Raw genomic sequence first — 15,165 nt, 5'->3', positions numbered from 1 at the left:
AAATTCATTAAAAATTGTAAACAGCTGAGTGACAGTGACCGACTTGGCCCACAACTTTACACAGAGGACACGATCTTAGAGACCATAGGCGGCATAAGGAGACTGGTCAAAGGGAGACAACAATTAAATATCTTTTAGGTAGCTTACCCTTTTTTTCTAAAAAAAAAAATTATAATATGCGTAAAAAATCTATGTAATCATACTAAATTTTTGTAAAAAAAAAGTTATTTTACATTGGTAAAAATTAAAGCCGTTTGGGAACCATCGATTACACACATTTTTATATTTTTGTATTGAATATAAGCTGTTGAAAAGCCCTTTAGAATTATTTTATCAATTCAAATATTTTCAAAAACTGACCTCAACCACTCCTTGAAGTCAACTGGAGTGGCCAGGGAGAGTAAAACAATAAAAGTCAGAACAATTGTTTTCCGTGATAAAAATACACAACAGTGATCTATGGTATATAGCGTAGTATTTTGTTTAATATTAAATAATATAACATCCCCAATCACCACAACACCATGAATATATAAATCCAAATAAAAAATAAAAGTGTTTGTAAATCACTATTGTATTCTACAACTGTACTTTTTGGTTTTTTGTCTGCTGACCTCCTATTTGACCTTATTTGATGAGTTAATTAATGGTAAGGTCTCTTTCTGAAAGCTTTCTGTTTAATCAAGTCAAGTCTTTGATGTTTGCAGCTAACAAAATTCTGAAGGCTCTATAGTGTATTCAGGATTATCCGTCTCTATGGGAAGTTTGTGTTTTGGAGGATATGAGGCCTACAAATGGGAAAAATCTAAATATTTAGTATCAAAATAGTAATAATATGTTTAATATGTAATGGCTATCAATAAAAGTCCTAATAAAAGTTTCTAATATGTTGAAAACAAGTTCGGATTCTATTCTACATTTACACTTTAATAAATGCTATTAATTGTACAACATATTGATATTTTATTGTTTAAATACAATTAATCTCCTTCCAAATGTCGTGTCATGATTTCTGAAGGGAACAAGAAAAATGCGAACATTCCAAATCCGGTGAGTTAGCTGCTGAAAATAAAACATCTCCAGTTCTCAATCTCACCCGAACCTCAAAATTCCTTGAAACTTCAACAGATTTAGATTTTGTCCAAACATCCCCCAGCCAATTCGTCTTACCGCCAGATTTGTGATAAACACCAGCTCCAACATTAAGAGCTCCTGTTTTTTTAATTGTAAGACTTGCTTCATACAGGCCATTAGCAGGGGCGGTAAACACTCCAGTCTTTGGATCAAAATGGTTTCCTACGTTACGTTTCTACAGCACTGAATGTAAAAACTTGGTATCCGCCATACATTTTCCCTTCCAAGCGACCTTGTGAAGCAATAAACCCCGGTGTAGAAGGTTTCACTTGTTGATTGGCTGCAAGAAATAAAATACGAAAGGTATCTAAACATTACCAAATACTTAATACTAACTTTTTTTTTTAAACTTGTTGGTTGAACTTAGATCAAATTATCAACTTAGAACTGTTCCGAATCAAGTGACGCAGCTTTTAGACATGCATTTATAAGATAAAATTTCATGAAAAATATTTTTTCTAACTAGATTTCTAAGTAAAAAGTAAGGATTACATTTGTATATTGAATGCATTTAACCACACAAGACACCAAATCATGTACATTATGGACTAATAATTTGTTCAGAAGTTTGATGTCTATAAAAGGGTAGCCTCAGCCCAAAACAGAAGACTACGTTTAATCTATCATTCTCGTACTTTAGGCTAACATTAGTTTCACAATGGTTTAAGGTGGGTTGTTTCCCCTACAAAAATGTCTCCTGCAGTAAAGTCCATTACATCTCTGATATGGGCCAATAGAATAAAACAGTGGGAATCTACATTTAATGATTAACACGAAAATAGCATACTTCTACATAAAAACAATGCAATAATCAAAGCACATAAAACTGTATACCTTGATTTTTTAAAATACAAAGGCTATTACTGTTGACAATTATCGTGAAAAATAAAAACCTTAAACAAATGAAGATATGAACGTATTTTTAAAATATGTTTATTAATAAAATAATTAGGAAATATTTGCAGTGTATTTTTAAAGATGCTTATTTGATCTATACTGTAGCTTTACTTTAAAAGCATTCACAAATGAGTCAAAAGCTATAAGTTACACAATTTAGACACATTTACCTATGGAAAAAATAAACAACATTATATATATATATATATATATATATATATATATATATATATATATATATATATATATATATATATATATATATATATATATATGTATATATATATATATATATATATATATTTATTTATTTATTTATTTATCTATCTATCTATATATATATATTAAGCAATATATGTTTGTTTGTGTGTGTGTGTGTCTGTCTTTTATGCATTACTACACCTCTCATCACATCACCGTGAAACTTTGGGAAGTTGTTGAGATAATTCCTGGGGAGGTTTCTGCGAAAAAAAATATTTCAAATTCGCAGGGGTGGCGCCCCAACATGGCGCGATTTGTTTTTTTCTATATACAGTATATACAAATAAAAGTCGATTTTGGTTTGGCCTTGTTCATCCGATAGCCATGAGACTTTGGGGAGTTCATTATAGCACTCTAGGGAAGGGTTCTCTAAAAAATAATTTTTAATTTCGCAAGGGCTGCGCCACGGGAAGGTCCGATTTGTCTCTATATACGGTATATAAAAATAATAAAAGTGAATTGCAGTGACACCGTTCATCCGATAGGCATGAAACTTTGGGGAGTTCATTATAAAACTCTAGGGAAGGGTTCTGTAAAAAAATCATTTTTAATTTCGCAAGGGCGGCGCCACGGGAGGGTGCGATTTACTCTATTTACTGTATATAAAAATAAGTCGATTTTGGTGTGACACCGTTATCCGATAGCCATGAGACTTTGGGGGAGTTGATTAGAACAATTCAGGGAAGGGTTCTGTAAAAAAAACTTGTTCAATTTCGCAAGGGCGGCGCCACGGGAGGGTGCGATTTTTCTCTATATACGGTTTATTAAAATAAAAGTCTATTTCGGTTTCACCGTTCATCCGTGTACCATGAAACTTTGGGGAGATGATTAGATCACTCAATGGTAGGGTTCTGCAAAAAAAATATTGTTTAATCTTGCAAGGGCGCGCCCCCCCTCCCCCCCCCCCCCCCCGATGAGGGGGGCGATTTTTTTTCTATACACGGTATATAAAAAATAAAACTCGGATGCGGTTCATCCGAGTGCCATGGAACTTTAGGGAGTAGATGAGAATACTCCCGAGAAAATTTCTGCGAAAAAGAAAACTAAAGTTTCTTATGGGCGGCGCCATATAGGGTACAACTTTCGTCAATACACGGTTTGGCGCCCAGAGTTTTAGAGCGACTATGTTGGCACTTGGCATCCGTTAATCGAGTGTCTTGCATAACGAGTAAAGGGTACTACTATATTCAGCGGTAAAACTACAACAGGCTTCTAAAAATAACTTTTTAACGCGAGGAAATCCTTCTGTACAGTTTCGTCACCTTGCCAAAGATGAAAAAATAACTTTTTGAATATGAGGAGCCTACTGTAGAGTTTCGCCACTTTGCGAATGATGCAATAAGCATCTATTATTAGACAATCCAGTCAGAAATTGAGATCGAGCATCTAATAATAGACCATTAGTAACGCTAGCATATTGCATCAGTCACACTGATGTTTAAAACACGTCAAATACTTTTTTTACGTGTTAAAGAAAAAAATCCTGTTCATTTGTGTCACTTTAGCGAATGTCGAAATCTGCATCATTGTTTACAGGATGCTATTGGCACGCTGGGTTACCCTATGAGTACGATGGCGCCTGTTTGTTTTAAGGAGCGAGGGGCCGTACGCTGCGCCTATGCGGTATTGTAAACGGGGGGTGGGGGGCTCCTGAGAGCGCCCCTCTACGTCCCTGACACATGGAGGGGTCATCGAAGTGTGTTCTACTTCATTATTATGGTGAGTGATTAATGTACACTCAATGTTTTCATGCTGTAGTTTAGGAAAACCGGTGTCCCGATAATTATAATCCAAGCACAGTCATTGTTTAGATTTAAATAACTGTTTTAGAAAACAAGGTCACGCGTCTAAGAACATATGATTGGTAATGCATTGGCAATATCCTTCTAATATATTTTGTCAGACGGAAGCGCTAGTATATATATAAAACATTGTGCTTTCTGGTAAACTAAAAAACAATTTTAACTAGTATTCCATGATTATAATGTATATTTTTATAAAAAAGAAATAACCTACCAATTGATTGAGGATTCTGTGATAGTTTTAAAACTTCTTTTTCCACAGTTTCAGGCTAAGAGCAGAACAACAGTGACAGAAATACATTGTGTCACAAACAATTAATTTGTCTTAATCCATCATCTTTTTTTTTAAGTTGGCGCAGTTAACTACAATCAATACAAGTATTTTGTGTAACAGCTCTGATATAAATGAAGGCTAGAACTTTTACTTTACTTTTTTAATTTATTACTAAAATAAATTAATCTATTTTATTTGATATTTAAAATTTAATTACTTCTTAAAACTAGTAAAAATAAAAAGACAAAGATACATTTTACGACCACTTGTTTTATAATTGTATTAAATATATAACATGGTGTTTAGCTATGAACATTTATGGTTAATTTACCTTCTTCATTTTCCCTTCCCTAGTCTCATAGTTTTGATTATATATTTCAATTATTTTGTCAATTGGCATCAATCTTTGTTGTAGAAGTTTACAAGTTACAACATGCTAAATAGAATAAATGTAAAAGTACATGTTTAATAAATGTGTTTACATAAGATTGAAAAATAAAACTCATAAAACAACTTATATAATGGCAGAATATTTTACAATGCAAGCAATAAATGTTATGTGATTTAAAATACCAGTGAAGAGTTGCTATGGTAGTGTATAGACGAGAAAAAATATAGCCACTAATAGAACTCTAGATAAGGGGTCTCCAAGCTACGGCCTTCGGGTCGGATGCGGCCCGTGAAGTCATTTTATCCGGCCCGCGACGATATTTTTCTCCACTGAATAAATGTTTGTTACAGGTGACTGAGGAACTTTACACAGAAAATTCAAAACAATTTGAAAATGTAGCTTAGTGTGCAAATACCTTTGCCCGCCGTGTTGCAGACATTGGTGAAAACATCGTGACTGAAATATCGAAAAATGCAAGCAACCTTTGCCATTTTTCATTTGCAATGGATGAGTCGCTTAACAGCTGTTCCACCTCAACTTCTTGTGTTCATTAGAGGTGTGGATGAAGATATGAACATAACACAAGCTCTGGCTTCCCTACATAGAATGTATGATACTGTTACCATTTTGCGAGAAAGTTCTGAGCAGAATATTTAAGTTCAGAAAAAATAGGTGACTTCCTGAAAGTAAAGGCAAGCCACAGCCATTATTGTCGGTGAAGAGTAAGAATAGAAATTGGCTTCTGCAGCAGACATAACAAGTCATTTAAATTTTCTGAATCTAAAACGGCAAGAGAGTGAAATCTAGTTTCTGATCTATAAACCCACCTATAGGCCTTCAGATACAAACTTGTCATGTATTTGGAATAAGTACAGGCCAACAACTTGACACACTTTCAGCAGTGCTAGGTTTTAACGGCTGAAGCAAAACCACTGATTTCCCCACGTCATGTACATACAAGATCATTAAAGACCTCCAGCTGCAGTTTCAGTAGCGATTCTCTTACTTGGATTCAAAGGCAGAAGAAGTGTGTCTGTTTCAAAACCCATTTGAAACAAATGTGGCCATTTGCGAAGATGAACTGCAGCGGGAGGTCATTGAATTGCAAGAAAATGACTTCCTTAGAGACACGTTCAAAGAAGAGCGGATGGGTTTTTATAAGTTTTTGCACAAGGAAGACTTTCCTAATATTAAAACTTCTGCAGCAAAGTACCTTTTAAATTTTGGAACAACATACCTGTGTGAACAAACATTTTCGAGAATGAAATAACTTAAGAATAATTTGAGAGCAAAGCAAACTTGGACATCGAGTGTGTTGTCGACCCCCCCCCCCCCCAGGTGTTTCTTCCAGACTTTTTACTTTAGGGGGAGGGGAGATGGTGATGGACACTTAAAATGTGTATATATTTATATATACTTTATATTTTGTTGGAGGGGGGCGAAAACGTTCTTCGGCGGGGGGGGGGGGGGGGAGCGCCACCACCCCAAAGAGATGCCTTAAAGAAACTCTGGCCCCCGAACTGATATTTGATAGTTAATACGGTCCTCGGGCTGAAAAGTTTGGAGACCCTTGCTCTAGATGAATGCATTGATGTAAATATTATTAAAATGTACCTTAGACAATAATTTATCAAATTTGTTTGTTGTATCTTCTTGTATAGCAGATATCAAATCAGAATGTCTTTTAATTTCTTGTGTTACATGATCTGTTTTATCTGTGTAAACTCTCATCTCTTTATTTAGTGTGTGCAGGTTGTTTTCATATTCTTTCATATCTAGAGACAGTTTTTCCAGTGTTTTGTCTGTGTCTGATTCTTTCGTTTTTAAACTTCCTATTTGTTGATTCAGAACTTCTATTTGGTTATACTGTTCTTTTAACTGTTTTCTTAAGTTTTTAAAATTCTGCTTTTGTTTCTTAGACAAGTTTTCAACTTTTATCCCTATATCATTTTGTTCTGTTACAAAGTTGTCTCTCCATTGTTTAATTTCTGATATGTCATCTTCAGTCTTTTTTTTGTATCTTGAAGGGATGATAAAGCTGTTTCAATATCCTTTAGTCTTCTTGATGTTTCTGGATTATATTCAACTGTAAAATAACAAAATTGTAATTGTGTCAATGTCTGAAGAAAATATTCTCAAACAAACTAAACATAAAGTTCAACACAAAATGTTGGGATTCCAGAATAAACATTGTTAATTAAATGTTAACTAAACACAATAAAACTGTATCTGTTTCATAGCATTCATTAAATATTTTAAAAGAAAAAACACACATTCAAAATTTCTACAATTTTTTTTTACATTGTTATTGTAATATTGTTGATTTTGCCAAAGTGTATTTAAAATATTCTTAGGTATACTGGTTGCAATTATTTGTAGATTACTTATAAATATATTGTATGTTATGTGTTAATGAGTGTAATTTTTTAAATAGTATCATTAAAATACCAGATATTGGAGCTTTCTTATCTGGAATGTCTGGTGTTGTCTTTTCTAGTGTAATCACTGTGGTAGGGGACAGCTTGGTGGATTCTGACAACAAGATGTACACACACATTATATCAGTTCATGATAAACTAATTTATGAGATGAAGAGTTTGCTGTCAGATTGGTGCATATAGATTTTTAATTCATAAAATATTTGTTATCAATCTTATTTAAGTAAAACATTATGAATCTTGTATATCAATTACAAAAAATATCATCATTTTAAAAGCTCAACTGTTTTGAATTGTTATTAAAGCAATTCTAGATCTATGTTTAATAGAAAAATAAAACTATAACCATACCAGTGAACATGTCTGTGTGTTCTAGTATTGTACTTTGTGCTGTTTTTATCATATCGATTGCATCTCTCATAGCTTTACTGGAGCCAGGTATATTGTCTACACATTCATTGGCTCTAGTTTTGATCTGGACAAGTAAGAAAACTGTTTAAAAACTGCTGACCAGTGCCCTATAACACTATGTAAAAACAATGTTGGTCTAAAACTGTTTAGTTGCATGCTCAGGCTTTGAACATGTTATAATGATTACAAAAATTTGACGTGATTGAAATATAATGCTTAAATTACAACAATATGACGTAGAAAATGTTAATGAATGCTAGACTTGACTGTTTTGAAAACAATTATCTCGTTTAAAATACACATCAATGATACAAAAACAATTTGTATTTACCTGCTGCAGAAAATCACTGATGATACTCTGTAGATGAAAGCTTGACTCGTCCAATAGCTCGAGCTGGGTAGTTAAATGTTTCTTTAGGTGGTCAGACATCTGCAAAATAAAATAATTGTGAGTCTTAAGTTTACAGTGGTTTATATTTCCCTCAAACATTTAAATCGATAAATAATATTACAATATATAGTAATTTTTTAAATTTAGTTTAAGTTTTCGAAGTAAACTTTTGTAAGATATACTAAATTATATTATTGGGTAATACAAAATGAAACTGAAACCTTTTAAAACACCAGGCATTAAATCCGAAAATATATAACGAACATCTACAGTATAAACAGACTACATGTTATATTTCATGTTATCTACCATACAACACATGCATAACTTACGGTGAAGGTCTAAGTCATTACATATCATCCTTACCTTAAGACTATATTCCAGAATAACATCAGCTAAATGTTGAGTCCAGAGTTCCTTAAAGCTTCCGACACATAATATCGGGAAAATCCAATAATTATATAAAAATGTATTCTCGTTTATTGAATACTGTCTGTATGCCAGTAAAGGCGCTATGTCGGGTGTCACCCGGTTTGGCACCTCATGACAAAAAAGTATAGGCTTTATATATACACACACTTATATATATAATATATATTTTATTTATTTTACATATAAACATACAAACATACATATATATATATATATATATATATATATATATATATATATATATATATATATATATATCAGGGGCGTAGCGAGGGGGGGGGGCAGGGGTTCGGACCGCACCGGGTGAGACCATTTAGGGGGTGACGCCAATGCGAAAAATAGCAAAATATATAGAAAAAAATTGATAAGTCCACTTAATTAAATGATTAATTAGAGTGTTAAATAGTCTTTTAATAGCAAATTTGACAAATCCCGACAAGGGTGGAGGGGGGGTGACACCATGACTTAAGCCTGCTAATGAAAGAGATTAACATGCTACATCAAGCTGTACTTATAACCGTCTATAGATTTTAAAAAATCGTTAGCATTATATCTGAGCACAGTTTAAAGCAATCGCCGTGGGGGGGGGGGGGGGGGTGGGAGGGCGGGAGTGGGGGGAAGTTACATTAACTCTACGTTGCAAAATATGCATAAGGTAAACGTTTCGGTTGAGAATCGTAATAACTTATGTGTTAATCCATGTTTGGGGGGGGGGGGGAAAGTTAAAAAATGAAATACATAAAAATATATTGTGAATACATATTTATACACATGCGTATATACATACTTACTTATATGTAAGGTTCTTAGATTTGTCCAGATGAAGTATTGTCTTATATAAACAATTGTTTGTAAAAAAAATGTATATGTAAAGGGGAGGTGACTTTTTAAAGTAATAACTTTTAAATAAATGTTTTTACTATTTAAAAGAAAAACTAAAATCACAAGGTCTAGCATTCACTGAAATAATTATTTCGTTATAAATTATGTCATGTATTGTACTGAAATCGTACACATTAATTTTGAAAGTGAATTTAATATAATATTTGATTTATGCTTGTAAGGAAGCCTTTGCAGTTCTAACAACATTGCGAGTAATAACTCAGATTATATATATATATATATATATATATATATATATATATATATATATATATATATATATATATATCTTTTATGGGGAGGGGTGACACCATTAAGTGAAACCCGACCTTTATATATATATATATATATATATATATATATATATATATATATATATATATATATATATATATATATATATATATATATATATATATATATATATGCATATATGTATAGTTGAATAGTTGAATATGATGTCACTCCCACACTGTCCCGTTTTGTCAAACTGCGGCTATTTGGGTACACGTTATTTTAATGCACATATTGATTCGTGTGGAAAAAGCAACGTTTTCAAAGTAAATTATTAAATGTGATTTCACCCTTATCCTGTTGCTGATTAATTTATCAGTTATTTAAAATATGCAAATAAACATAATTTCCCGCTGTAAATTTTTGCAGTTGGTGTTCGTCCCCCCCCCCCCTTCCACCGGTTGATAGCTTTAAAGTGTTCAAAGTGAACAGTAAAGTTGTTAATTTATAGTCAGTTATTAATACATCTAGATGTAGCACTGTGTTGTGTATAGTTAGAAAGTTTATGTCACTATGCCTCTCCCACCCCACCTACCTTGTCGGAAGCGTCAATTTGTATTAACATACGCATAAATCCAATTAATAATTCATTAAACTTTCGAAGGGTAACAACCGAGTAAATACAACTCATGCTAGACACCAAAGTTGCCTCCACTGTTTAGTTTTCAGAATTAAATTCTTAAGAGAAAAAAAAATATTGAGTGTTGACATTAACAATACAAAAAAAAAAAATTTAAAAAGTAAGTAAAACGACAGCCTGCATTAAATTTTATTCACATTTTCTTATGATTCTTTTTCCATTTTTAAGTAACCGATTTTGTAACTGCTATGTTGAAGTTTAAAATTTAAATTTTGGTTTATTAAAAAAAAAGAGTAGAACTGTAGCAAATAGTGGGTACATATGGTTAGTATGAATGACATCATAACATGAGAAAAGGGGCATACACAAATATCTAGTTAGCAAATATCTTTTATAAATAGGCCTATTTACTACGATATATTACAAAATACAAGAACATATTTTTTTACAAATCTACAACGTCAAGACTGAGAATGCAAAGTAAAACTACATTTAGGAATTTAGCTTCGTGCTAAGACAATTGCATTCTACTATAAATTTCCTTATTTCAAAGCTTTATTTTTAGAATAAAAACCTAAGATAACGTGCAATGAAAATAAAAACATTATAATCGTGAATAACTATCACCCGTTTAAACTTTTCTTAAAACGAACATAATTAAACCGGTTAATGTTTTAGTAGCTAAATAATTCACCGATACACATAGTGTGTCGGTGCATGTTTGAGATCATTTTGTCGAAATAGCACATGCGGGTCAACGAACACCAGAGCAAGATAACACGAATTGCTATTGCACGAATGAGTTGGTATTGTAACGTTTGGATATTGCGTTTTCTTGAGTAATCGTGTTGCGTATTTGGAAATTTAGAATGTTGAGTTGTTGAGTTGAACGTATGTTGAAAAGTGTTTTTCCGTACTTCAGAGTTGATTAATAGTGGGTTTGATGGTGTCGAGTTGACGGTATTGAGATAATGTAATTATATGTTTGGGTAACTCTACATTTATTTCTACACTGCAACTTCTATCCCCCATTAAGTCACGTCCACTACCAACTCTTCTATAATTGACGACTTGCTGCCCCTGACTTTCTAGTCAAACAGCTTGCACTAAAATTCTGTAGACTGGTACAACTAAAGAATATGTTTACCGACTCCTTGTCTTAATTAAAAATAGCCTTCCCCTTTCTTACCGTCTCTAGTCCCGTGACCCTGACCTTATCTTTGATTGGTTACCACTATTCACCATGTTTCAGGTTGTGCCGTTTCGACTGTCCAAACTACGAACAAGTTATATTACCTGTAACATGACGTCATCACATAATGTATAGCTTGTTCTTATCATATGCCGAGCTCACTGAAACAAGTGATCTTTACTTTACTTGCCATATAGACCGTCAGGTTTGAACAGGGAACTTACTTTAAAAATGTATTTTATAATCTTTGTATCGTGTAAGCAAAATGATGTGAATATACACAATCACAAATCATAATAAGTTATTTTTAGTTCATCAAACCACGTCATTTATTAACACAATTTAGGCTATAATTATCCAATTATTATTAAATAAAATGTTACTTTCGTTAAAGAAAGTTTAATTATAGACTTAAAGATAAAGACGAAGAAACAAAGTAACGTGTTATTACTGATTTTAACCAATAAAATATTTGTTATTCTTTTTATTACCCCTTAAAATAGGGTTTTTTTCCTGTACGTTTTATGATGTATGATGCATGAATATTAAAAATAAAAAAGGAAACAAGAAAAATGTGTACATTCACAATCCTTATTGCTGGTGTGTGAAAATAAAATATCTCCAGTTTTCATCTGAACCTGTACTCTCCTTGAAGCTTCACCCGATTTTTCATTTGTACAAACATCAAAGGGAAATGTCACCACATCACCAGATTTGTGCCCAACACCGGCTGTTACAGCACCATCTCCTGTTGGTTTTATTGTAAGGATTACTTTATACAGGCCATCAACAGGGGCGGTAAATACTCCAGTCTTTTGATCAAAATGGTTTCCTACGTTACGTTCTACAGCACTGAATGTAATAACTTCGACACATTTTTTCATGTCCGAGCGACCTTGTGAAGCAATAAACCCTGGTGTAGAATGTTTCGCTGCAAGGAATAAAATACAAAAGGTATCTACACATTACCAAATAAGTTATACAAACAATGTACACTAAAACTTTTTTTTTAAGTTGTTGTTTGTACTTAGACCAAATTCTCACACTAGAACTGCGCCGAATCAAGCGACGCAGCAATTATATACGTTCAAGAAAATCATATTTTTCAATTAGATTTCTGAGTAAACAGAAAATAAATAAATGTGTATATTGAATGTAGGTTGCCCACACAACACACCAAATCATGTACACTATGGACCAATTATTTGTGCAGTAGGTTGAAGTTAATAAAGGGTGGGCTCAGCCCAAAACAGAAGACTTTTATTTTTACATTCTAGTACTTTTAGCTAACAGTGGTTGACAATTGTTTTAACAGGGTTGTTTCCCTTTATAAAGTAACCAACGTGTCTCCTACTGTAACAACATTTTGGCCGATAGATAAAAATGTCTTACCATAAAACAATGAGAAACTACATCTAATGATAAATATGACCATAGCATACTTCTATATAAAAACAAAACAATAAATAAAGCACATAAATTATCTAATTTTATTTAAAATACACAGCCTTTAGTTATTGAAATTTATCTTGCAAAATTTAATCCTTAAACAAATAAAGATGTAAACCTATGTGAAAAATATGTTTATTATTAACATAATGAGGAAATATTCAAAGTGTATCAAGATGTTTATATGATCTATAATATAAAGAATAAAGAATCATGGCTTTAAGAAACATAATTTCGATAAAATTATACAAACAACTCATAGAAAAAATAAACCATATTAAGATATAGATTGTATTTTATGGTTTTATATTGTATATTTATATTGAAAAGAAATAACCTACCAATTGATTGAAGATTCTGTGACAACTTTAAAACTTTTTTTTCAAGAGTGTCAATCTAAAAACAGAACAACAGTTACAGAAATAATTAATGTGTTACAAACTATTAACATCAAAATAAATAGTAGATGTTTTCACTACAATAAATATATGACAGCACTGATATAGGAGAGACTAGAACATTTACTTCACATTTTTAATTTATTACTAAAATAAATAAATTCATTTTATTTGAATTTAAATTTTAGTAATGTCTTTAACCTAGTGAAATAAAAAGATAAAAATACATTAAACAAGCACTTGTTTCATAACTGTACTAAGTATATTATTATGCCAACACCAAGTTACATAGTGTTTAGCTAAAAAAATATTAGTTTAATTTACCTTCTTCATTTTCCCTACCCTAGTCTCAGAGTTTTGATTATATGTTTCAATTATTTTATGAATTGGCATCAATCTTTGTTGTAGAAGTTTACATATCGTAACATGCTAAATAGAAGAAATTTAAAACTACATGACTATTAATGTGTTAATATAAGATTTAAATTTAAAAAAAAAAACACATAAAACAACTCATATTTTGGCAGAAATTTTACAATGAATGCAATTATGGTTATGTGATTTAAAGTACAAGTAAAGTGTGGCTATGGTAGTGTTTAACAAACTCAATTGTAAATAATCAGTGGACAGACCTAGATGAACGGATGGTAGAGACATACATACAATAGTATAGAGATCAGATGTGGAAAACAAAATAAACAGATAATTTTATACTGGAGAAGGTTGTAAAGCTGACCAAAGCCATTAGAGGATGTAGAGCCACAGGGGTGTATGTGTAAACACAAACTTTACTTTAATGCTACAAATGTGTTATAACTCATAAATAGGTATGGATAAGAAAAAAATATAATTCATGTATAGCCACTAATAAAAGTCTATCTGAATGCATTGATCAAAATATTATTAATATGTACCTTAGACAATAAAGTATCAAATGCTTTTGTTGAATCTTCTTGTATAGCAGGTATCAAATCAGAATGTCTTTTAATTTCTTGTGTTACATGATCTGTTTTCTCTGTGTAAACTCTCATCTCTTTATTTAGAGTGTGCATGTTGTTGTCATATTCTTTCATATCTAGAGACAGTTTCTCCAGTGTTTTGTCTGTGTCTGATTCTTTTGTTTTTAAACTGTCAATTTGTTGATTCAGATCTTCTATTTTGTTATCTTGTTCTTTTAACTGTTTTCTTAAGTTTTTAAAATTCTGTTTTTGTTTCTTAGACCAGTTTTGAACTTTAATCCCCACATCACTTTGTTCTGTTACAAAGTTGTCTCTCCATTGTTTTATTTCTGATAAGTCATCTTCAGTCTTTTGTTTTGAGTCTTGAAGGGATAATAAGGTTGCTTCAATATCCTTTAATGTTCTTGATGTTTCTGGATTACATTTAACTTTTAGATTAAAATTAAATACATGTAATAGGTAAAACCCTCAAATGAAAACATAATTTTTTAATGTAAAAATACATTACAAGGTATTATATTTTAAATCATAATAAATTGGAGACAAGAGAATGTAATATTACTTGCGCATCTATGAATATTTAGATTATAATTATGTCATAAAATGTACCAGCTCTACAGGCTTGAGAAATAAATCCAGTGTCTGCTGTCTTCATACATTCTGGTGTTGTCTGTTCTTCTGTCATCACAGTGAGAGGGTACAGCTTGGTGGATTCTGTCAACATGTTATACACAGAAATAACTACAGGTCTTATACAACTAAATGACTAACTGATACTTGTTTAGTAAGATAGATGCGCATTGACAGTTTTTAATCAGGCAGTCAATTCTTACATTATTTCACACTAATTGTATTTAAATAATAACATTAAACACATTTTATTTGAGTTGTCACTAAATATTACACACTTCAAACAGTCGTTAATAAAACAACATTATGCTTGATAAATAAAATAAATTATCGCAAAGTAATGCACATAC

At 31.8% G+C, this 15,165-nt stretch overlaps 2 protein-coding genes across 3 annotated transcripts in view; both read right to left on the bottom strand.

The window, feature by feature from the left end:
• Nucleotides 1-707: 707 nt before the first annotated feature.
• LOC131957614 (uncharacterized) lies at nucleotides 708-7,672 on the bottom strand. The gene is made up of 8 exons (XM_059322348.1): nucleotides 7,549-7,672; nucleotides 7,208-7,291; nucleotides 6,374-6,845; nucleotides 4,700-4,804; nucleotides 4,309-4,363; nucleotides 1,319-1,414; nucleotides 1,097-1,212; nucleotides 708-788 (listed from the first exon to the last, which is right to left on the bottom strand). The coding sequence occupies exons 3-8, from the start codon at nucleotides 6,530-6,532 to the stop codon at nucleotides 708-710; spliced, it is 612 nt and encodes a 203-aa protein (XP_059178331.1). The 5' UTR covers nucleotides 6,533-6,845; nucleotides 7,208-7,291; nucleotides 7,549-7,672.
• A 3,836-nt stretch (nucleotides 7,673-11,508) lies between these two features.
• The window catches only part of LOC131957634 (uncharacterized), a 4,771-nt gene continuing 1,114 nt past the window's right edge, over nucleotides 11,509-15,165 (bottom strand). The window contains exons 4-8 of one of the 2 annotated variants that reach the window (XM_059322367.1): nucleotides 14,795-14,899; nucleotides 14,141-14,613; nucleotides 13,551-13,655; nucleotides 13,170-13,224; nucleotides 11,509-12,310 (exon numbers count right to left, since the gene is read on the bottom strand). In XM_059322367.1, coding sequence (XP_059178350.1) covers nucleotides 11,925-12,310; nucleotides 13,170-13,224; nucleotides 13,551-13,655; nucleotides 14,141-14,613; nucleotides 14,795-14,899 — 1,124 coding nt within the window. In that variant the 3' untranslated portion in view covers nucleotides 11,509-11,924. The remainder of the gene's footprint in view (nucleotides 12,311-13,169; nucleotides 13,225-13,550; nucleotides 13,656-14,140; nucleotides 14,614-14,794; nucleotides 14,900-15,165) is intronic. The other variant, XM_059322368.1, reaches the window with a different exon arrangement.

The sequence above is a fragment of the Physella acuta genome, unplaced genomic scaffold (genome assembly GCF_028476545.2).
Source record: "Physella acuta isolate Inbredline_101_S28 unplaced genomic scaffold, ASM2847654v3 ptg001250l, whole genome shotgun sequence".
Classification (NCBI taxonomy): domain Eukaryota; kingdom Metazoa; phylum Mollusca; class Gastropoda; family Physidae; genus Physella; species Physella acuta.
This window is presented reverse-complemented; position numbering and strand designations above follow the sequence as displayed.